Below are 23,965 nucleotides of genomic sequence, written 5' to 3'. Positions count from 1 at the left end.
AATAAAAATCCTAAGATAAAAATCTGCCGAGAAAAACTATGATCTTAAAAGATGTGCATTAGTACTCATACCAAATTCTCAAAGTGTTCCTCCTTACCATAAAAACTAAAAACAGTGGGTCTGATTTTCCCTTTTAAAAAACATTATTTTTGATGTTTCTTATTATAAGATACAAAAACAATTAATAGCTGATAAACAGTCACTGGTAATGATAATACATTATTTTTATCATCCTTATTATGAAACTTCTTAACCATTTAAAAAACATTTTTATTAAAGTCCTTATATTTGCTCTTTATAGCAACCCTGGCCAAACCTAGTTTCTTTGGATCCCTGTTCTGACTCTTTAGGAGCCAAGTTTCCTGGTCCTCATAGAAGGTTGTGCTTTTGTTTCATCTTAATTTTTAATAACTAAAAGACATTCATTGAGCTGCTGTTACAGGCAGGGCACTCTACCAAACACTGTGGAGACATGAAATGATTGAAAAAGTTAAGTACTTGCTCTTAAAGAAGCTCGATGGGGGCAACAGTTGTTGATGGATAGTGTAAGAGAGTGAGTCTCAGAAAGTTTGGGGTCCTGGTCTGGACCTGCTCTAAGCATGGAACTCAGACTCAAGAATCCAGTTGATTCCTGATGACCCAGCATTATGGACGATGTCAGCTCTGGGGAAACAGGAGCAATCTGGATGGAAGAGCCAGTTTTAAGTTAAGTCCCAGAAGTGCTTGATCTAATAAACACAAGTAAAGGAACAAGGGATTTATTTATTTTTCCTGTGTCTCTTTTTTCAAACAGGTATTCTTCTTACTAGCTAAGCAACACAATGGAAACCACGGCGAAAACAAATAAAAGGGATATTCAAGATGGGCCGCCGAAAGAAGTCAAATTGCCTATCAGTGAAGCACTTCTGGACTATCAGTAAGTTTAGATTATGAAATCCTAAAGTTCCCATGCATAAGTGGCAAGCACTGCTAACACTCACATAATTCCAGCGGAAAAGGAAGCGTTCCAAAGCTGTCAAGGAAGCTGGATTAGAGGCATAATTTCACTCTCGTGCTACGTGCATATTTTTTTAAGGTTTTGGCACGTTGGCAGTAACACAAGCCAAGCCATGAAACAGCATTCGTGAATGGGTTTTGGTTCCCTCGCCCCCTCCATTGAATTATTGGTCACCCTCCCTCAAATGCACAGCAACTTGCTGGCTTACCTCTTCAAATAGAGCACACCTCAGTTAGTGTCCATTTACAAAAGAGTAAATGTACACACACTTCTCTTCTTCATTTAACTTATTTCTAGACATTCCAATTTGCATTGTCCTCAAATGCCTACAAATCAAAACCAAATGATTTATAGTTATTTTCAATAACAATGGGCTTCCCTGGTGGCTCAGCTGGTTAAGAATCTGCCTGCAATGTGGGAGACCTGGGTTCGATCCCTGGGTTGGGAAGATCCCCTGGAGAACAGAAAGGCTACCCACTCCAGTGTCCTTGCCTGGAGAATTCCATAGACTGGATGGTCCATGGGGTCTCAAAGAGTCGGACATGATTGAGTGACTTTCACTTTCACTTTAATAAGAATACCTTAATATTTCTATCCCAGGAGCTGGAGACGAGACTAGAGGTGATACTTGTCATATGTTTCTGTTTTATCTAACTGATGGAGAGTAAGCCCTTTGATAGCTTTTGAACTTCAACTTTGGGTCCCGGGTTGGTGTTTTAATGTGTAACACTTAGGAAGTGAATGAATACATGACAGTTTTTTTTTTTTTCTTTTTCAAATAAGAAGGCACTTCATGCCTATTGAGCAAGTATTTGAATGTTAACCAAATACATAACAGGCAAGTGCTGATCACTGGAGGGCAAGAGTGAACCGGCCCACAGGGTCCATTCCTAACGAAGCACGGGAGATGGACGTTAAACACACAGTCCGGTCTTTCCTGAAAAGTTGCATACCTTAAAGAAGATGCTGCGGAAGAACCGTGTAGGGTGCTCTGCGACCGCATAACTGAAGGACTGGACAGACTCAGTGCGTGCGTGCTCGGTCATTTCAGTCGCCGGGATCAGGAAGAGCTCGTCTGAGGGGGCGATGTGGGAGCTGATCTCGGAAAGAGGAGGAACAGGTGTTACAGAGCCAGAGTGACAAAGAGGGCGGGTGAGGAAGGGCGTGTCGCAGTCCAGGAACGGACAGAAGGCAGAGGGAGCGAGAGCGGGCAAGCGCAGGGTCAGATTAGCAGACCCCCGTGGACGCGTGGGTCTTGGGAATAGGCGGCCATCTACTGGAGGGGGACAAGGTTGAAACTGGAGAGCAATGCTGGAGACCAGGTCTCTGTTCAAGAGAATCGTTCTCAACGACATTCAAGGAAAATCCAATGTCCTTCTTGTGAGACTCCGAGTCTGTATGTTCTTATTAGAAGACGGTGAGTGAGAGGGTCAGAACACTGACGGCACCCACGGGAAGGGACTTTTCACCAAGTGCCCTTTTACTTAACACTGGAGGTAACATTAAGCGACGGCCAGATTCTCCCTGCGCTCGTTTTGCAGCGTAACTGAAGACTTGGCGCACAGTGGCTTCTGAGAGGTGGGCAGAAAGCCCAGCTCCGTGACCGCAGTCTGGCCTCTCACCTTTTCCCCACGGCCCACAGGGATGGCATCCACCTACCGCTCCTTCTCTCTCCTCTGGGTCAACCAGAGGCCAGTCTTTCTCCTCTTCAACAGAGGTTTCGCACATTTAAAAATTCTCATGATCTAGTACAAGACGGAAGTTGAGCGTTCCCATGCTTTCCATTTTCTTCCTTTGTTGAAACTAAGTAAACAGCCTCATGGACTGGAACAGCCTGGGCCTTCCGGCGCCCTTCTGGCGACATGTCAGCTGTTCCCTGAGGTCCCAGGTGACGGGACTATGGCCACATGATGAATAGTCAAGACGCCCTTCTCACCATCTGAGGAAGAATCATCCAAGGGTCCCTGGCAGCATCTTATATTTCTCTTAGACAACCTCAGCCCCTAACAAAGAGCTCAAGGGCCCAGAGCAGGTGGTCCATGACTTCTGAACAACTGAACTTTTCTTAATCTCTCTCAAGAAAATAAGGCCGTAGACCTCTGTGGTTGTTGGCAAAGAGCTGAGACTGCCAGTGTTGAATCTGCAGAGTGATCGTGTCTTAGTCACCCTTTTTCCTCAGGAAATTTGTTCCAAGACTCCCAAGGGATGCCTGAAATCATGGATAGTACCAAACCCTTTATATACTACGTATTTTCTTCATGTATATACCTATGATAGAGTTTAATTTCTAAATTAGGCACAGTAACAGATTAACTAAATAATACTAAAATAGAACAGTTATAACAATATACTATATTAAAGTTATGTGAATGTGGTCTTCCTCTCTCTTTCCCTTTAGCAAAATATCTTACTGCATAATGCTAAATCTCTAGGTGACGGTGGTTTTTATTTTTTCCTTTATATTTATTCCCCCCAACCCAGTTTTCAACAAGTATGGACATAGGTATAGCAATAGGTACAGATATAGTTAAGGGTTTTAAAAGTATAATAAGTAAGAGTATAGATTCTTTTTTAGAACCCAGATTTGTGTTCCTTCTCAGAATTTTTAACAAAATTGCATGGAAGAAGGAAGTTGACACATTACTACATTAATACTCAATAAACAACCTATAATAAAAATAGGAGAGAGTTTTATTCAAGCCAAACTGAGGACTGTAGCCCAGGAGACACAGATGCAAGAAGCAGTTGAATTGTGTTCCACTGACTGCAAAATGGGGAGGCTTATGTAGGCAAAAGGGCTACCTTGGTGCCTCAGTGATAAAGAATCCACCTTCCAATGCAGGAGATGCAGATTCTATCCCTAGGTTGGGAAGACCCTCTGGAGAAGGAAATGGCAACCCAGTCCAGGATTCTTGTCTGGAAAATCCCAGGGACAGAGGAGACTGGTGAGCTACAGTCCATGGGCCCAAGAGTTGGACACAAATTAGTGACTTAACAACAACAGCAACATACAGGCCCAAATCACAGTTACATATTTGTCAAGAATTAGGGTTGGAATTGGTGAGAAGCAAGGATTGGTTGGGATCCAAAATGATCACACAGTTACCAGGGAGACTCTAAGGCCATAAAATTGCAGCTGGCAGCCCCTGGCAAAAATATTATTTTGAAAATGGCTGGTGGTATCTTTGAGTTTGATACAGTTCAAAACAGAGTTCTCAGTGATACGGAAATGTGTCTGAAACCGCGTACAGTGTGGCCGCCCAGCTCCATTTTGAATGCCTGAACCACAGGCACTCCGTTTTCATGTTCCAATGCATTTTTTTCTGTCACGGTTAAAGCAGATGAACAACAGATGCTTGACAGGCTGCAGGTCATTCTAGTCAGCATAAAGTCCAAGCCAAATCAGGAATAAGCCAGGATGACTTCCCCATGCCTCAACATGTGAAAATTCCTTCCATCAGCTAACATTTTGATAAGGAAGGAAGGGACACAGTGACGACGCATTGCATTAGCGTTAATTCCATATCACTGTGCTTCAAAACAGCACAATACCCTTTTCAAAGCACTTCGGTGTATATTAAGTGCTCAGTATAAACCTCATTGGTTTATTTTCCCACTCGCTTCAGCATTTAGTGTGACATGTGGGTTACTAGGGCACTGAGTAGAAAAGGGAGATGTGAAAAGGAAGAAGCGTTCAGAGACCAGGGAGGCTTGAATTCCCACAGCGGCTAATGGTGGGGAGCCCTGAGGCTTAGCTTCCTCTGAAAGTGAAAGTGTTAGTCATTCAGTCATGTCCTACTCTGTGACCCCATGGACGGTAGCCCACACCAGGCTCCTCTGTCCGTGGAATTCTCCAGGCCAGAATACTGGAGCAGGTAGCCTTTCCCTTTTCCAGGGGATCTTCCCGACCCAGGGATCAATCCCAGGTCTCCTGCATTGCAGGTGGATTCTTTACTGTCTGAGCCACCAAGGAAGCCCCGCTTCCTGATAAATTTATCATCTCTGAGGCCCGAGGAGGCTGCAGTGAATTCCCAGGAGAGGCTAGGTGAACGCTCCACAAGGGGGCTGTTGAAGCAGCCAAACCTTTAGGGCATCTTAGAATCCACCCCACCCCCAGGCTTGCTGATGCCACTCAGACCTCTCCAAACTGCCCCCTGCAGAAGCAACTCAAGGCAAAGCCTAAAGGATTTGCTCATTTTTAAAATGTTTTGTTTTTCTCTGCATTTGGAAAGAAAGAGCTTTATTTTTCTCTCTACTAAGTTTACAATATCACAAATATAAACGATATTCCAGGAGAAGGACTGAGGACATAAGAGTAAAATTCACCTGAAATTTACTGAGCACTTACTTTATGCTAGAAACATGCACATATGATTTCTTATTTTCATCTTTATAAAACACATAGAGCTGGGTGGGTGTTGTTATCTCTCGACAGCTTGGAAACTGAAGTTCAGAGAATTGACTTGTTGAGGTCATGTAGGTAAGAAGTGGAAGAGACAAGGTTAAAAAGCAGAGTTTCTCATCCTGTAAATACTCCTCTGTTCACTACACCGCAGAGGTGCTAGATATATAGAGAGAGATGGATATTCAATAGAGGCAAGGGATTTACATGGAGCTAGTTCTGTTCCTTTATTTTGGTCTCAGATTTAAAGTGGTAAGATTTATGAGGTAATAGAGATACCCTTAACTCTCCAAATTGCCTATACCAGAGTCTTTCCATGCTTTCTATATTTAATACCTAATAGACATTCAACAAATATTTGTTTGGTATTTAAAATATATACTTGTGTCAAGAAACCTTTTACTGTCTATAGACAAGATGGTATACTAATGGAATTGGCCAGTAGGTCAGCCTGGTTTAGCCTACTGTTTCAAGAAGCTGTGCTTGCCCTTGTAAAGTGTTTGTCTTGTCATTTTTGTCTGAATGTTTTTGGATTTCCAGGAAGCATGTTTTCTGTATGCCCTTTCCTAGGTTCTTTTTATGCTGAATTATTTATAGATAATAAGAAAGTAAGTATAAAAGTTATGACTATGAAATAAAAATGAGGATTGATATTTTTTAAAACTTGAAGTTATCTCTCTAATACATATTTTAGTGAGTAAAATATACTCAGAAATACAACATCAGTAAAGATTCTTATCCCTAAACAGGGTTTTATAGTATATTTAATACTTTATTTCAATTCAAATAGTATAATTTAAAAATTTTCTTTCATTAATTTTTCCTAAAGGAAATAATTGTAACACATTATTTCTGTTATTAGCTGTCAAATAAAGGAAAACTCACTAGAACGATTTATGGCTCGAATAAAGAAACTTAGAGAAAAGAATCAAAAGTATCATGAAAGAGTGAGTATAAAATATAAAGCTGATATCTAATCATTAAACATTTATGCAAATGTTTAAAAATTTTTTGAGTTATAATGAAATGAACTCTAGGAAATTATCTTCTTTAGTGCTTAGAGCTGATTAATTTACAATATATTTAAATGTATTTTTGTACATGGGAGGCAAGAGGGTACTGGTGTTTCTATTTATTATTTATAATGTCAAAGGAAGTCACCTTGAATTGTGTTACTTAGATCATGAGGACACTGAATCTTATGTTTAAAAATGTAAAGCTCTGCAATCCCATTTATCTTTTAATTTCTTATTTAACCAAACTATAATCCTGAAAGATGATGCTGTGAAAGTGCTGCACTCAATATGCCAGCAAATTTGGAAGACTCAGCAGTGGCCACAGGACTGGAAAAGGTCAGTTTTCATTCCAATCCCAAAGAAAGGCAGTGCCAAAGAATGCTCAAACTACTACACAGTTGCACTCATCTCACACGCTAATAAAGGAATGCTCAAAATTATCCAAGCCAGGCTTCAGCAATACGTGAACCGTGAACTTTCAGATGTTCAAGCTGGTTTTAGAAAAGGCAGAGGAACCAGAGATCAAATTGCCAACATCCACTGGATCATGGAAAAAGGAAGAGAGTTCCAGAAAAAAATCTACTTCTGCTTTATTGACTATGCCAAAGCCTTTGACTGTGTGGGTCACAATAAACTGTGGAGAATTCTTCAAGAGATGGGAATACCAGACCACCTGACCTGCCTCTTGAGAAACCTGTATGCAGGTCAGGAAGCAACAGTTAGAACTGGACATGGAAAAAACAGACTGGTTCCAAATAGGAAAAGGAGTCCGTAAAGGCTGCATGTTGTCACCCAGCTTATTTAACTTCTATGCAGAGTACATCATGAGGAACACTGGGCTGGAAGAAGCACAAGCTGGAATCAAGATTGCCAGGAGAAATATCAATAACCTCAGATATGCAGATGACACCACCCTTATGGCAGAAAGTGAAGAGGAACTCAAAAGCTTCTTGATGAAAGTGAAAGAGGAGAGTGAAAATGTTGGCTTAAAGAAAACGAAGATAATGGCATCTGGTCCCATCACTTCATGGCAAATAGATGGGGAAACAGTAGAAACAATGTCAGACTTTATTTTTGGGGGCTCCAAAATCACTGCAGATGGTGATTGCAGCCGTGAAATTAAAAGATGCTTACTCCTTGGAAGGAAAGTTATGACCAACCTAGATAGCATATTCAAAAGCAGAGACATTACTTTGCCAACAAAGGTCCATCTATTCAAGGCTGTTTTTTCCAGTGGTCATGTATGGATGTTAGAGTTGGACTGCAAAGAAAGCTGAGTGCCAAAGAATTGATGCTTTTGAACTGTGGTGTTGGAGAAGACTCTGAGAGTCCCTTGGACTGCAAGGAGATCCAACCAGTCCATTCTAAAGGAGATCAGTCCTGGGTGTTCATTGGAAGGAATGAGGCTGAAGCTGAAACTCTAGTACTTTGGCCACCTCATGCGAAGAGTTGACTCATTGGAAAAGACTCTGATGCTGGGAGGGATTGGGGGCAGGAGGAGAAGGGTACGACAGAGGATGAGATGGCTGGATGGCATCACTGACTCGATGGACGTGAGTCTGAGTGAACTCCAGGAGTTGGTGATGGACAGGGAGGCCTGGTGTGCTGCAATTCATGGGGTCGCAAAGAGTCAGACACGACGGAGCGACTGAACTGGACTGAACTGAACTGATAGAACATGGGCTCTGTATTTTAAATTTATTTATCTGTTTTCTTTTAGATTTTCAGCCTGTGCATATGTAAATATTATCGGAAAAGTACAATTTCAGTTGTTATAATGACTAACTTAGTTTTTAAGATGACGTCTGTCTTTATAAAATCAGAATAAAATGAAGGTCAAAGGGGTGCTGTGTGTGACTATCAGGACCAACAGAAATAAAGGTGGGAAGCAGGAAATGATAGTGCATCCAACTTAGCCCTTAAGAGGCTCAAGAATGAGGAAATACTGAGAGTGTCCCCTATTAAAACATTTACTTTATATGGATCTTGAAACTTCCACAGCTATTTTATCTGACTTTGTCTACAGAAGACTGTGTCTACAAATTTTAATGCAATTTTAGTCAGAAACCTGAATTTTTGCATCCTGACCATACAACCCACTGCTAGTATCATTTTGGCCAAAACTGGTGTAAGCCTCAGTTTCCCCCTTGGGAAACGAGGATTCCTGTCTTCATCATGGGGCAAATTTGTCCATTTGTTCATCAAATACATGCTGGGCAAGACAACCCTGATGTTGTCGTGATTCTGAAGGACCAGGCAGTTGCAGCAGGAACTGAGAAACTGAGGTCAATGGATGCGAGTGGAAGGGGAAGTCTGGCTGCGGCACCTGGAGGCAGGTCCCACTTAGAGAGGTCCCGGTGCACAGGAGAGTGAGCTGCCACCAGGAGGCCGATGCACACCCTGGAGTGGTCAGCACTGGAACCCCTGGCTAGCTTTGGGACTTCTGTTTGGTTGTGGAAAGGACAATGGATCAGGCCTGAGGAACCACTTTCCCATAACCCATCAACTGGAGCCAGAGACAACATTCTTGTTTCCAGGAGGATTAGCTCAAGATCGTGATAGGTCTAAGTTGTCTCTTGGAGTCATTAGTGGACCCAGCAGTGAGGAGCATAGGAAGACAGACTAGCTCAACTGTATTTATCAGTTTCTTTCCATGTGCACTGCTGGTGCCACAGTTTAAGCCAGTGTCATCTCTTACCCATCTTTCCTCTAACCAGTACATTTTCCACGGGGCAACCAGAATGACCCGTGGAATATGGCAAACCTTTCAGTGCTTAAAATCCTGCTGCACAGAAAATAAAATCCATAGATCTTCCTGAAGCCTTCAAGGTCCTTCAAAATTTGACCTCTACTCACCTCTCCCATTCATCTGCAGCCATCCCATCCTTTGCTTACCCCTGCTTCTTTTAAATATTGTGAAGCCCAATCTTTTTCTCACTATGGTACCTTTACAACAAAGAGGCCATTTCCTCTTCCCAGAATGCTCTTCTCTTGAGTAGCTCCTCTTCATTCCCTCCATCTTAGCTCGGATGTTGCATAAAAATATTTCTCCATTATTTAATGGAAAGCCCTTTAGGTAGCAGCAATCAAATCTCTCTTTTTGTTTTTTTAGCAATCAAATCCTATCTTTGTTTTTCCAAAGGGCCCAGCATAAGTAGGTGTTTAATAAATATTTGTTGGGTTGATCCACAAATACCAGTGGGAGGAAAAAATTTTGAGGTCACAGATATTTAAATTGCTAAGTTTAACATGACTCTTTAGATACATTTTTCTCTCCAGTTATGTCCAAATCGGAAATGTCCAAATCAGAAAAGTTATGCCCTCTTCTTTCATCGTTTCTTCCTACGCGTTTAGCTTTGTTTAGAGGATTACCTCTATCTTTCTTTCCTTCTCTGTCTGCGTTCGTGCTCCTCTACAGCATTGGACATCTCACAGCCCGCTGTGCCCACGTCCTTACTTCCCGGTACATACTTCCACTCCTACTTTTCCCCTACAACCGCTCCAGCGAAAGTTGTGCTGACCAGTTAGCCAGGCCCAATGTACTCATCTGGAGGAGGGCACAGCAACCCACTCCAGTATTCTTGCCTGGAGAATCCCATAGACAGAGGAGCCTGGCAGGCTACCGTCTGTGGGATCGCAGAGTTGGACATGACTGAAGTGACTAACATTACATCAATGTACTCTTCGAGGCCTAACCTTACACCCCACTCCTCCGACAGTCACTCCTGGCGTCCTGAAACTCTTTTTCCTTTGGGCTCCAGGACATCACTCTTTCTTGAATTTTCTTCTACTTCTCTGATCATTTCTTCTTTTTCTTTTTTTTCATTGTTTTTCCCCCCTCGAATAGAAAAAGAAACCCTTAAATTAGAGTATTTATTCCCACCCTTTAATTAGAGTATTTATCTATGTTCTCATCTTAAATGTACTCATTCACTCTAAACTCTCTCTGGATCATCTTATTTAACATCACAGCTTCAAATGCCATCTTTGTGGTGATATGTCTCATATGCATATGTGACAGAATTTATAATCCTACTGAAAGGGTTTCTGACCCAATTCCAACTTGTGTGTGTGGAGGCTTCCCCTAACCGACAAGCGATTCTCAGACTCTAGCGGGGTGTCCAAGAGTTCACCTCAATTCTAACACTTACCTACCTGGAGATAGAATCAGATTCCACAGGTAAAAGGCTCAGTCCCACAAGACCACCCTGCACTTCAGATGCCAGTTACCAGTCCAGGGTGTTACTTGTACATCTGGTTGACTGGCTATAAATCAGAGTCTCACACAACCCCATCCTCCTCAGGTTCGATTAACTTGCTAGAATGGTTCACAGAACCAGGAAAACCCATTTACTCACTAGATCACTAAAAAGGTATTAAAGGCTACGAATCGACAGTCAGATGAAGAGATACAGAGAGCAGAGTGAAAGTGAAAGTTGCTCAGTCGTGTCCGACTCTTTGCAACTCCATGGAATTCTCCAGGCCAGAACACTGGAGTGGGTAGCTATTCCTTTCTCCAGGGGATCTTCCCAACCCAGGGATCAAACCCAGGTCTCCAACACTGCAGGCAGATTCTTTACTGGCTGAGCCATCAGGGAAGGCCCTAGAGAGCAAAGTACCAAACAAAGGAGCTTCTGCCCGTGTGGCCTGGCACAGCAGCACATGGAAGCTCTCTGGGAAAGGACCAAAAGATGCTCCTTTTCCAGGTTTTAATGGAGGCTTCATTACATAATCGTGATTGACTAAATCCTTGGCTAGTAGCAGTTGATTCCACCTCAAGTCCCTCTCCTGTCCCTGGAAATCAACGTGAGGGGCTGCCCTCCTCTAATAACTTGATTAGTTCTCCTGGCAATCAGGCCCTCTCCCTTTCTCTCTCCCAGATTCAAAAGTCACTTTCATTAACATAAACCCAATTGTGATGGCAGAAAATTCCATGGGTTTTGGGCACTGTGGGCCAGGAACTATGGTTGAAAATCATTAAAAAAAACCCATAAGAATATATCTAAGAACTACAGATATATATTTATATATCTATCTATATATATTTATATCATAAATTTTTCGTATCTATTTATGCTGTTTGGAAGGGAAGCTATGACAAACCTAGACAGTGTGTTAAAAAGCAGAGACATCACTTTGCAACAAAGGTCCGTCTAGTCAAAGCTATGGTTTTTCCAGTAGTCATGTATGGATGTGAGAGCTGGGCAATAAAGAAGGCTGAGTGCCAAGAAATTGATGCTTTCAAATTGTGGTGCTGGAGAAGACTCTTGAGAGTCCCTTGGACATCAAGGAGATAAAACTAGTCAATTGTAAAGGAAATCAACCCTGAATGTTCATTGGAAGGACTGATGCTGAAGCTCCAATACTTTGACCACCTGATGCGAAGAGCTGACTCACTGGGAAAGACACTGATGCTGGGAAAGATTGAGGGCAGGAGGAGAAAGTGGACAACAGAGGATGAGATGGTTGGATGGCATCACTGACTCAATGGACACAAGTGTCACTATCAGGAGATAGTGGAAGACAGAGGAGCCTGGCGTGCTGCAGTCCTCGGAGTCGCAAAGAGTTGGACACAACTTCGTAACTGAACAACAAGGAAATACATTTTAGTCACCTGAATGATCAAAGATATGCATACATACATTTCTTACAAATGACGGTATCACAACCATACACCAAAAAGAAAAAATGTAATAACTGGTGAAATAGAGATAAAATCTCTAGTTCAATTAATAACATTGTACCAATGCCAATTTCCTCATTTTGATGCTGTGCTATCATTAGATAAGATGTTATCATTTGGGAAAGGTGGGTGGACAGTAGATGGGAATTGTGTGTCCTATTTTGGCAACTTCTATTCTTGTTCTTGTGAGTCTAAAAAAGTTTTTAAAAGGCCATGAGATGGCCTTATAACAAAACAAAAATAATCCTTCTTTTGTAGCTTAGACACTAAATCTCCTTTCTTCTATTTATAATATGATAATTAGTCTTACCTCAAATAATAAATATACTTCATAAGATAAATGTCTTTTTTTAAGCATATTGGTGGATATATTTAAATTTTATTTCAGTATATCACTCAAAATAATTTTTCAGATATAGTGAATTTTGTAACACTGTCAGACACATTTCTTTTCTATTTGAAATTCATACAGGATTTGGGAAGTTTAATATAGATGTTATTAAATGCATGTGGCCTTTTAGATTCTTAGGAATACATAAGAGCTGTCAAAACTCCCTATGGACATCTCATCTCCAGTTTTCTTCTGAAGATTTTTTTTTGGGGGGGTCAGCTTGTTGTTTACCTCAACTTTTATTAACACCTCAGGGAACTGTGGGCTTCCCAGGTGGCAGCGTGGGAAAGAAGCCGCCTGCCAATGCAGGAGACGCAAGAGATGCGGGTTCAATCCCTGGGTCAGGAAGATCCTCTGGAGGAGGAAATGGCAAGCTACTCCAGTATTTGTGTCTAGAAAAGTCCATGGACAGAGGAGCCTGGCAGGCTACAGTCCATAGGGCTTCAAAGAGCCGGACACAACCGAGTGTGCGCGCGCGCACACACACACACACACACACGGAGCTGTAATGTTCAACAACTGTTGATTGTTTTTGACAAACCAATCTAGGAAAAGGCTGTTAAGACACTGGGCAAGCTCTGAGTCAGGTCGAATAAAGACAAGTCTTGCCAGTGGGATTTTCCAGGGAATTACCAGATAAGTCAAATAATGGCCCTTATTTAGGAACTGGGCTTTGCAAGAGTTCTGCCTCTCTTCTCTCCCCAACCCTCAGCCACAGGCTGCTAGATTGCTGGGTTTTGCCATAATTGTGGGGCTACTGGTTTTTAGGGTAAGTTTGAAATGTCACGAAACTCGCTGTTCTTACTCAGATTCAACCATTTTTCTTGAATAAACACTCCCTGGAAGTTACTGCAAAGCCTTTGATTTCCAGAGTTCTGAAAAGTTGATTTTTCCAATTTTTTGCCAGTTTTTTCTCATTGCCTTTATGAAGAAGCGGATTTTCAGAAGTCTTATTCCACCACTTATGTTTATGTCATTCTCTACAAGATTTTACGAAATTAGAAGCAAAGAAATTCAGTTTTCAGATATATATCACATCATGAATTCTTTGGCACTAAAAATTCTTCAGAGACAGAATTCAGATACTTTAGAATATTGCAAACAAAAGATCAGAGAATTTAAACTGCGGGATTTTGAATATCATATCTTTTTCATCTTTATTTCTACTTTTTTAAGTCACTCAAAGCCTGTCCAGTCTGTCTTTTTGTTTTTGGCTGTATTTATCAATACTGAGCATCATAAAGTTAATTGTTTGTTGCTTTTGTCCAGTTTATCAAAGTTTTAAATTAAAATTCTAAAGCACTGATACGACAGTCATGTCATACAGCCTGTGGAACGACTTAAAGAGCGTTAAGGTGACATTAAAATCCTCTCTGCGGAGTTTATTAAACTAGTGTCTATTTTGCTAAACAATTTTCAGAAATCAAATTTTTCAGCCATCAACTTTAAAGTTTGTTGGATTCAATGTTAAAGACCTGAGTTTTAGTAGGCTGCAGCACTATCAATAAATCACAGATATTTAGATTATCAGAAAGAATTTGGCTACCCAAAGTGTGGCTTGTGGGCCAGCAGGTTCAGCACCACCTGGAACGTGTGAGAAATGCAGAATTACAGGCATTGTACCAAACTTAATCAGAATCTGCATTTTTAACAAGGTCCCCAAGTGCTGGGTATACATGTTGAAGTTTCAGAAGTATTGACTTACAGAATCAATTTTGAGAAAGAAAATATTCTTATAGTAGAGTATCTATGAAGGTTGCTGCTGCTGCTGCAAAGTCGCTTCAGTCGTGTCTGACTCTGTGCGACCCCATAGACGGCAGCCCACCAGGCTCCGCCGTCCCTGGGATTCTCCAGGCAAGAACACTGGAGTGGGTTGCCATTTCCTTCTCCAATGCATGAAAGTGAAAACTGAAAGCAAAGTCGCTCAGTTGTGTCCGACTCAGCGACCCCATGGACTGCAGCCCACCAGGCTCCTCTGTCCATGGGATTTTCCAGGCAAGAGTACTGGAGTGGGTTGCCATTGCCTATGAAGGTTAAGAGAATAAAAACATGAATATCAGAAATAAACTATAATGTTGAAAAACCATAGTACAGAGAATGTTAAATTATAGGAAAATAAGTAATTTTTAAAAGAAGTATTAGAATATTTTAAGTATATATATTTTCTTAGGTTTAAGAAATTGAAGGAAAGACCCCAGGGAAGTGAGTATTAAAACTTAAAGGGAGAAAAAAAAAGGAAGGCTAAGAAAAGTACAAGAAATATGTATTAAGTTCACACACAATAAAATATCTCTACATATACATAATAAACTAGCAAGGGCAAAAATAAACTCTAAGTTGATTAAATAAGAAACATGGAAACATGGAGGGGATATTCACAAGAAGAACATGGTTTATGTTTCAGGTGTGGAGTGTTGGAATGGTGAGTGATCATCACCCCAGAAGAAGAGAATTAGGGTCACTTGTGAGAAAAGCAAAAAATAATGTAAATCCCACAAGAGCAGTACTTTTGTCTATTTTGTTCACGAATATATGCCTAGTGTCTAGATGACTCTTGGCATATGGTAGATAACTCCATAAATATTGAATAAATGGGTGACGTTTCCTAGAAAAGAAAGATAATTTGTGGGAGGTGAAGAAATTGACCTCTGAAGTCTAATTTTAATGTTCATTGATCCTATGATAGGGTGATAGACTGGCAGATTATTAACAGGTTTTAAAAGGAAACTGTCTCTTCAGTGATTACTGATTTGATGGATTTAATTTTGAGTCTTCCATCTTCCACATGCTCTTTGGAGATACTATTGAATAAATTATTTCATTAACTATTTCTTATTTTGCAAGTCTCAGCATGTGATTCTGTTTTGAGGGAAAACAATGGAGATACTACAGCTCTTTGATATTCATGACAGAATAAACGCTTAAAGGATGAACAAATTTGGCACATACGGAACCTACTAAAGGAACTCAGTGAAGAGAAGTCAGAGGGATCCGTAGTTGTAACAAGGGAGGAGGTTGAAAACGCAATGAAGGAAAAATGGAAGTTTGAAAGAGACCAGGAACAAAACTTGAAAGGTGATTTAGGAACCTAGAAAATTATCATAAAGCCATATCAAGTTATTTCTTGAATGTATCAATGCTTTTGTCTCCTAATATGTTCAAAATGCCATGGACATACTTCGAAGGACATCATTACTGCCACAACCACAAGCCCATGGAGGTAAGTGGGCGACAGGAGGAAATAGCAAAGTGGGTGGAGATAATGAAGCCCAGTGAGGAGGAGGAGAGCAGTGGTCAGAAACACAGACCAGAGCCCTCTGGCCTTTAACACCAGCCCGCATCCTGTGAGCTGCCACCCCGAACTCCAGGCAGTGGTGATCTGCTCTTTTGCGGGGACATTGTCTCGTTTGGTGTCTTCAATGGCTTCAGCCTCAGTTCAGACTTGGGAATGGTAAGGAGAGTATAAAGCTTCCTCCCCAGACCCAGTATCTCTAGGGAAGCTAAGCCCCCTATTTAGATGGGGAAAGAGGGATTGGATTTGGAAAAGGGGACATCTACAGGACGTGGATAGAAATGATGCTGGTACAGAAGGTAAAAGACGCAGGACATAGTCTTGCCCCGGGCTCAGGAAGTACCAGGGTCCTGAGAGCTGGACCCTCAGTGTTGACACACGCATTGAAAAAAAATTCCTGTTCCTTCATCTTGAGCTTGCTGCTCAGATTTCTAGATTTTTTTCTCTTTTTTTTGCCAGAACCTCTATAAATACCATCCCTGCCAGGAACCTGGAAAACAGGGGAGAGACTGGAGTGCTACCAGAAAGCACTATGAGAACCTGAGAGGCAAAAGCGAGGGGCTAGGTTTTCTTGGATTTCCCCAAGCACTCTAGAGAGCCTACTTAAGCACTTGGCCCGGAGCAGGCGCTCCATTCGTAGGTAGTTGTCGTTTTGGGTGAAATAGTTACCAAGGCCACAGGTCAGTCAGCAAGCTTCATTTTTAGGGGCTCTCCACCACTGTTCCATAAGCCGGCTCCGGCTGAGCCCCTGTAGTGACGGCGGTAACGGGACGGCACGAGGTGGTGGATGCGTTTCCTGGCCGGGCCGTCTCCAGGAGAATCGTGCTTCTGTGTGCAAGGGATGCTTTATGAACTCTCTTGAGACGGGTGTGAGACCTCAGCCGATGCTCAGACGTGCTCACTAAGCTGCCTTTGCAGGGAATGGTCCGGTTAGTGGAGGTGTGCCTGTCCGAGGTCTGGGCTGGGGCTGGGGTGTGTGTCACCCAAGACTGGGGATGTGCTGGGTGACTAAGAATGGGAGGGCTGGGTGTGTGCGGTGGGCCAAGGGAGAAAGAACCCCATGGATGCTGATGAAGAGAAGGAGAGGGAGGGAACAGATGTGTCTACAAGGGGTCTCTGCGGCTGTCACAGTCGGCACCAGGCAGTCACCTGCAACTCACTTCAATTCATGGAGCAGCAGCTGCAGCTCCGCCAGCAGCCTGGGATGGTGCAGAGCCTCTGAGCCGTCTGGACCTGCTGAGTCAAAGAGTCTGCGTTTGGACAAGGTCACAGGGGCTTTCTGTGCACAGTCAAGTTTGAGATCCCCTCTTCCAACGTTTACCTGGGATGCTTTCAGTTGCAAGGATAAAAATCCAAACCAGACTAGTCCAAGCATAAAGAAGATGTTAATCTCTTCAAGTAACCAGACAGAAAAGGCACAGTGCTACTGAGCTGAACCCAGAGCCTCACATGCTGTCAGAGCTCAACTTCCTTTTATTCGTCTCCTTCTCTTGCTCCTCCCCCCACCATCACCCCCTCTTTCTAGCACACCCTGTCCCTCCGCACCTCCTCTCATCCCTCTTCTCTCTCTGTCTTCCCCTGGAAAGCTGGCTCCTTTTTCTGAGAACGTTCTCCCTGTGAGTCTAGAACTCTGACCACAGACACCTCTGAATGTACATCCTTATAACCTCAAAGTGGAGTGGAGACAAAAAGAGATATGTTTCCTACCAGTTTCAGTGAGAGCCTTTCTAGGGAAGGACTCGGAACCGAGGCCTAGCTTGGGGTGCACACTCAGCCCTAGACCAATCCCTCCGGCTGGGAAAAGGGGCGTCTGTAGTCAGTGTATTTACACAGCGAGGGATAGGAGCCGTGTGTTACTAGACGAAAAGGGAGAGGGGGTGCTAAGAAAGCAGAACAGCAGCTGCTACCCCAACCTGTCTTTCAAAAGCTTCAGTGACATCAACCAACCCTCCCCGCAAAGACTGAATGTGGTGCAAGGCTGAGTCCGGGGCAGTCTGCTCACAGAGGACAGCTGATCACTGGGGTGTAGTGTTCTTAATTGTTTAATAACAAGAATCACTTGTTAAGGGAATTTAAAAATGTATAGTCTTATATTTTGAATATTAATATGTTAAGTATGTATTAAAAATGTATTATTATCACGTCTCCAACAAAGACATGTTTGGAGTCCTGGATGTTTGGGCTGAGGAGCATCTCTCTGGGCTGAAAGAATGCTTCACTCATTTCATAAACATTTATTGAGCCTCAACTAATGGCCAGATTCTCTGCCAAGTGCTGGGTTGACAGAGATGAATAAAATGTGGTCTTGCCCTCAGGAGCTCTCAAACAAGATGGGGCAGGACAGTGAGCCAAATAGCCATTAAGTTCATCGTACCTGGTTTTGGTGATGCTTCCTTTTCCAGAATATTCAGCAGCCTGATACTCAGCCTAAAGACTGAGTAGAATGTCATGTATAGTAAGTACACCGGGGTAAACTGAAGGTTTATATGATGAGACAGCTCCAAATGTGTACACATTTAACTGAGGAACTTAGCTTTCACTCTGAAGTCTTACTATGTGGCGACTGGGAAGCGAGGTGATTATGGCTATCATAAGCTGTCATTTCACACAAGGAAAGCGCAAAGAGCTGATCTGTAAATAATGGCGTCAAACAACATACTTAACAAAAAAAGGTCACCAAGGACAGCGGAAGGATGTAAGTTGGAATTACTTTGCCCAGAGACATCATGACCAGAAAAATGACAATTTACAATAAAAAGTATCCGTGAAATAATACATTGTACAAAACAGGATGCTTCTCAAGCGATCACAGGCATCATTTAAACTTGTGGCTCCCTAGGCATATAGGTTGATTGCATGCTGTAATTCTAGGTCACAGCCCCAAACCACACCATCTACTTTAAAATTGGAAGTTTATTTTTACTGAGATTTTGAATCATGAGGGATAAACAATGGTTTGAATAGTTTAGATTTCTCTAAATTGTAGATATAAAATTGTATTTATGAGTTTATATTTTCATATCAGACTTTAACTTCACAAAATCAGACTGCCACATAATGATGGTTGCAAGGACAATAGAAATGACCCAAAATCTTGATGTTCTTTCAACAGATATGCGCATCCAAATAAGTAATGCTGAGAAGCTATTTCTTGAGAAACTCAGTGAGAAAGAATATTGGGAGGAATACAAGAACGTAGGGAGTGAACGACATGCTAAACTCATTAGCTCCTTACAGAACGACATCAACAGAGTTACGGAGAATGCCGAAAAAATGTCAGGTCAGTTGCAAGAAAACTGGTTCAGATTCAATAAAAAAAATCTTTAGGGGGCAGGCATTTGGTGAAAGGAAGAAAAAGGTGCTCTGGAATCATCCATCACACTCTGCTGTCAGCGTGAGCACTGCAAGTAAGGATGCGGTGGAGGAAGGAAAGAAACTATCCCAGGACTACCTGTAAAACTGAGGAGGGGGAGTGAAGGGATGCGGGTGTGGGCAGAAACCTGCCACTGACTTTGAGGAAGAAGCTGCATCCAGTGGGTGGGGTCTGCATGCTCTCATGCCTGGCTCTGGGTCAGTTCCACCGCAGAAGGAGGGTCCTGGAAAGGGGTCGTATTAGAGGAGACATTCACCTGAGGCCCAGCTAGGGCAACCTACCTAGGCTGGACAATCAGAATCGTTATAGAAAAATGGCCAAGTAAATGCTAAGTTGTAGCCGGAAAAAAACTGGAGAATAAACATGGGACAGGAAGGGAGGAGGGTGGGACAGGAAGGCATCGGGGTGACAGACCTTACCGGAGGGCACCTGTCTGTCCCTGAGGCCGAGCAGAGTGCCTTCAAAGAACACCAGAGACCCAGAGGCACAGAAGTCATAGGGTAGGGCAAACGGGAGAAATCTGGCCTCAGAGCAGCGTGGGTGGATGGCGGTTCTGAGCCCAGCTGGTCCTGGAGGCTTTTTCTGTGGGAGGAGGGTTTATGTGGGTATCCCAGTATGCCCTCTGAGGCTGTGCCCAGTCACCCCGCTTCTGGACCAATTTTCATGTGTGTCTCTCAATTCAGGGCCTCTGCACCACATTGGTGGTATAAATTTGGCCCTAAATCAGTCTGCAACTGGAGTTAAAATATTTCCAAATGTTCTTCTCCCCCAAGAGAAGAGAGTAAGAGTGACACCCTCCTACCCCTGTCTGTTCGCCCAGCCACTGAGATCCCCTTTCTAGATAGAAACACCATTGCTAGTTCCTTATGTAACCTTTCAGAAAGATCCTGTTCATGTCTCAGAATATACATGTATGTTACAAAACAGCATGCTACAGATGCAATTTTTCACTTATTCATCCAAGTAACAACATGGACATCCTTACAGATCGGTACGTGTTAGTACTGCCTCATCCTCCCAACGTCTCCTTTGTTTTGTTGTACTATAATTTTTTTAACTACTCCCCTACTCATAAGCATTTAGGTTATTTCCTGTCTTACTATTACAAAGAATTCTGCAATGACTGTCCTTACACAACCTCATTTTACTGCGGCAAATATCCTTGTATATATGTAATTTCATTTATGTGTATCTCTAAAGGGAAAAGGCTGGCCCAAACAGCCCATTCATTTTTATTTTGATAGGCACGGCCCTCTGTAGATGCTGTACCGAGTGTATTCCTGCTGGTGTGGTGAGGATGTCTGTTTTTCCACTTCAACAACAAGGGATGTGATCTACATTTCTGTTCTTTGACAGTCTTATAGGTAGAAAATGGTAACTCTGTAGCTTTAATTTCCATTTCTCTTCCTATAAGCAACAGTGAATATCTTTTCATAAACTCGAGAACCATATGGATTTCCTTTCTGTTCTCATCCTTTGTTCATTTTTCTATTGTGTTGTGGAACTCTTTACTTTCCAAGGAAATTAGCTCTTTAAATGTGATTTAAGGTACAAATATTTCCCCCTTCATTATTAGTCTTCTGTTTGTATGGTGTTTGTATGAGGAAAATTTATAGTTTTATAGTGCCCAATTTATCAGTCTTTGATTTTATTGAAATTACGAATATATTCTCTAGCATTTTCTTCTAGAATTTATTATATCTTCATCTTTATATTTAAATCTCTGATTTTTTTGTGTGAAGTAGGAAACCAACTTTCTTTTTTGCCAGATGGCTTTCCAGTTGTCTCAACATCATCTATTAAATGAGCCATTTGTACCCTATGATCCACAATGATGACTTTATCCCACTTTCATTTCCCATGTGTGTTTGGCTCTCTTCCTATATTTTCTATTCTGTTCCATGGATCTATGTATTTGTGCAACAATGCCACAGAGGGAAGTCCCTGCCAGTCCAGTGGTTAAGACTTGGTGCTTTCACTGCTGTGGGCCCAGGTTCAATCCCCAGTTGGGGAACTAAGATTCCATAAGGCATGCAGCAAGGCCAAAACAAAATGTTACTGTTCAAGTGTATTTTAAAAAATTTTAATAGTTTTCCAGCATTCATTTAATAATTTGCTAGCATTCTTCATATTAACTTAATCCATTATCCTGATTAGAAATTTGGATGATTTCTCTGAGCTGAAAATTTTCATGCTGTTGTAGCTAACTTGGGAGTGGTGGTAATAAAATTTTTATGCTGCTGGTTGAACCCTGGTATATGGCCAACTTTAGGTATCATGAGAAAATGGCTGTTATAGGCTTATCTTATTTGCCATTAGTTTTAGGCACTTCTCCAGTACTCTTGCCTGGAAAATCCCATGGATGGAGGAGCGTGGTAGGCTACAGTCCATGGGGTCACAAAGAGTCAGGCATGACTGAGCAACTTCACTTTCACTTTCACTTTCAAGCATGCAGCAGCAATTCTGCCTGGGGACAATTAAACCACTTTGGGGGCCACTCGCTGGACACAATGAATATGAACAGAACGCCTAGATCAATTTGTCTGAAGTCTTACTCCTACCATCCCCCTTTTTCCCCACCTTCCCCCTTCTTCCATGACTTCTCTGAAATTCTCCTCCCACACCCACGACCATGGAGCTTGTGTTAGCTAGACAGCAAAGAGTCGGACATGACTGAGCGACTGAACTGAACTGAACTGAACTGAGACAGCTTTAATTGCAAGGAATAAGTACTTTAGCAGAAAGGGTTTTTATCGTAAGTGAAATGAGATATTAAGATGAAACTTTTAAAATCTGTTTAAATCTGGGTGTCTGTACAATGGGTGGTGGTTGTTGTTTAGTCACCAAATAGAGTCCAGTTCTTTTGTGACCCAGTGGGCTATCTGCCAGGCTCCTCTGTCCGTGGAATTCTCCAGGCAAGAATACTGGAGTGGGTTGCCATTTCCTTCTCCAAGGGATCTTCCTGACCCAGGAATTGAACACATGTCTCCTGCTTGGCAGGTGGATTTTTTTAATCCCTGAGCCACCTGGGAAGCCCCCTATATAATGGATACCTCATTCCAAAATAAAGAGAGAATCTGCTATGCAGACTGCCAGTATGATGAGGCAGAAAACAGGTTTCATACCTTCAAGCACTGAATTCCAGTTTATAAAAGACATTGAAGAGACCATGAAAAAACTGTTAAAAATTACGGGACATTTTTTGGAAAGAGCTTGTGGGTGCAGCAAGTTGTACACTATCCCCCGAAGGCCAGGTAAAGTGTAATTCTTCCTGCACCTCAAATCTAGATGGAAGGTCTTTAAGGAAATTCTTCAGACTGTTCAACATGTATCCCCCCAGTTTGGGGGACACTGAGATCTAGTTTATGACTCACCCTGTAAAGTCTATAGGATAAGTGACTGACTAGGTAACTGTTCTAACAGCAGAGTGTGTAAGAGGCATGTGGCTGCCGCCCTGGGCCCCTATAGCAAAATACCATAAATTGGATTTTCACAGCTCTGGGGGCTGTGAAGTTCAGGGTCAAGGGACTGACAGATTGGGTGCCTAGGGAGAGCTTGCTTCTTGGTTCAGAGACACTGTCTCTTTGCTGTAACCTGACCGAGTGGAAGGGGCAAGAGAGGGCTCTGTTACAAGGGGCCTCTGTTATAAGGGCACTGATCCCACTCGTGAGGGCTCTAGCCTCCTGACCTAATGACCTGCCAAATACCAGTACATTGTGGTTCAGGTTGCAACCCAGCAATTTGGGCAAGCGGGTGGGGTCACAGACATTCAGTCTGTAGCAGGGTACACTCTGGGAGAAGGTTGTGGCAAAGAGTGGAGTGTTTCCTGTGGATCTGTTGTTTGAGAGCGCTGGTACACAGTCCTGTTAAATTTTACCTGTGGGTTGACTCCAAAGAGAAATAGGCGCCTGTACATGTGGGAGGGAGGAGGAGACAGAACCAGAGGCCAAAGGGACAGTCATCAGCCAATCTCCAATGACAGCACATCCCCTGCATCAAGGGCATGCCAGTGAAATGTTAACTAGCGATGGGGAAGGTGGTCCTCCAGAGAACCTACACAAACACCCCTGAGAGAGGAGCCTCAATCTTGAATGCCAACTGGACCCATAAGTGAGGCCTTAGCGTGAGATAGTCAAGGCCATAGCTTGAGATCAGTCAGGTGAGTGCTTTCTTGTCCTTCCCAGGCTCCCCTTCAGCCCTGAGGGGGAAGGAGGCACGCCAGCTCAAGCCAGAGGAATCAGTAGTAGGTTCAAGCTAGGAAGGGAACAGCCGTAACTTTGAACGAAGCTTAAAATTTTGATTATTACAAAGACTAGATATCTTAATTTCAGATTGGAAGATCTTCAGTTATCACAAAGGAACCAGAAAAAATCATAGGAATGCCATGCATGCTGTCGAGAGAGGGCTAATAGCCTCGCAGCATGAATTTTAAAGGGAAGAGAGAAGGGACGTCCCTGGCTGGTCCCACAGTTAAGGATCCACCTTCCAGTGTGGAGGACACGGGTTCGGTCCCTAGTCGGGGAAGCAAGATCCCGCAGGCTGTACCATGCGCCACACCTAGAGAAAGCCCGTAGGCTGCAGCGAAGACCCAGTAAGGCCAAAGCCAAAACAAATGCGCAGAAACATGAGGGGAAGAGAAAAACAAGGTTTGTCGGTGCCCCGTGGTCACGTCGGTTGGACACAGGACTTGCCGTAAAGGACAGGAGGACGGGGGATGGAGACAGACGGCCGTCAGACCGGTGCTGGCTCCAGGGATGGGGTTCCTGCCCGTGATTGCCGCCCACGGTCTGTGACTGTCCCCTCAGGGCGCC

At 42.8% G+C, this 23,965-nt stretch overlaps 1 protein-coding gene across 1 annotated transcript in view; it reads left to right on the top strand.

Annotated features, from left to right (window-relative positions):
- Positions 1-821: 821 nt before the first annotated feature.
- CCDC83 (coiled-coil domain containing 83) overlaps positions 822-23,965 on the top strand; it is a 46,879-nt gene continuing 23,735 nt past the window's right edge. The window contains exons 1-4 of the mRNA XM_052662513.1: positions 822-916; positions 6,262-6,346; positions 15,402-15,564; positions 18,894-19,061. Coding sequence (XP_052518473.1) covers positions 822-916; positions 6,262-6,346; positions 15,402-15,564; positions 18,894-19,061 — 511 coding nt within the window. The remainder of the gene's footprint in view (positions 917-6,261; positions 6,347-15,401; positions 15,565-18,893; positions 19,062-23,965) is intronic.

Source organism: Budorcas taxicolor, chromosome 25, assembly GCF_023091745.1.
Source record: "Budorcas taxicolor isolate Tak-1 chromosome 25, Takin1.1, whole genome shotgun sequence".
Taxonomy (NCBI): Eukaryota; Metazoa; Chordata; class Mammalia; order Artiodactyla; family Bovidae; genus Budorcas; species Budorcas taxicolor.
Note: the sequence above shows the minus strand (reverse complement) of the source record. Positions and strands in the feature narration are given on the sequence as shown.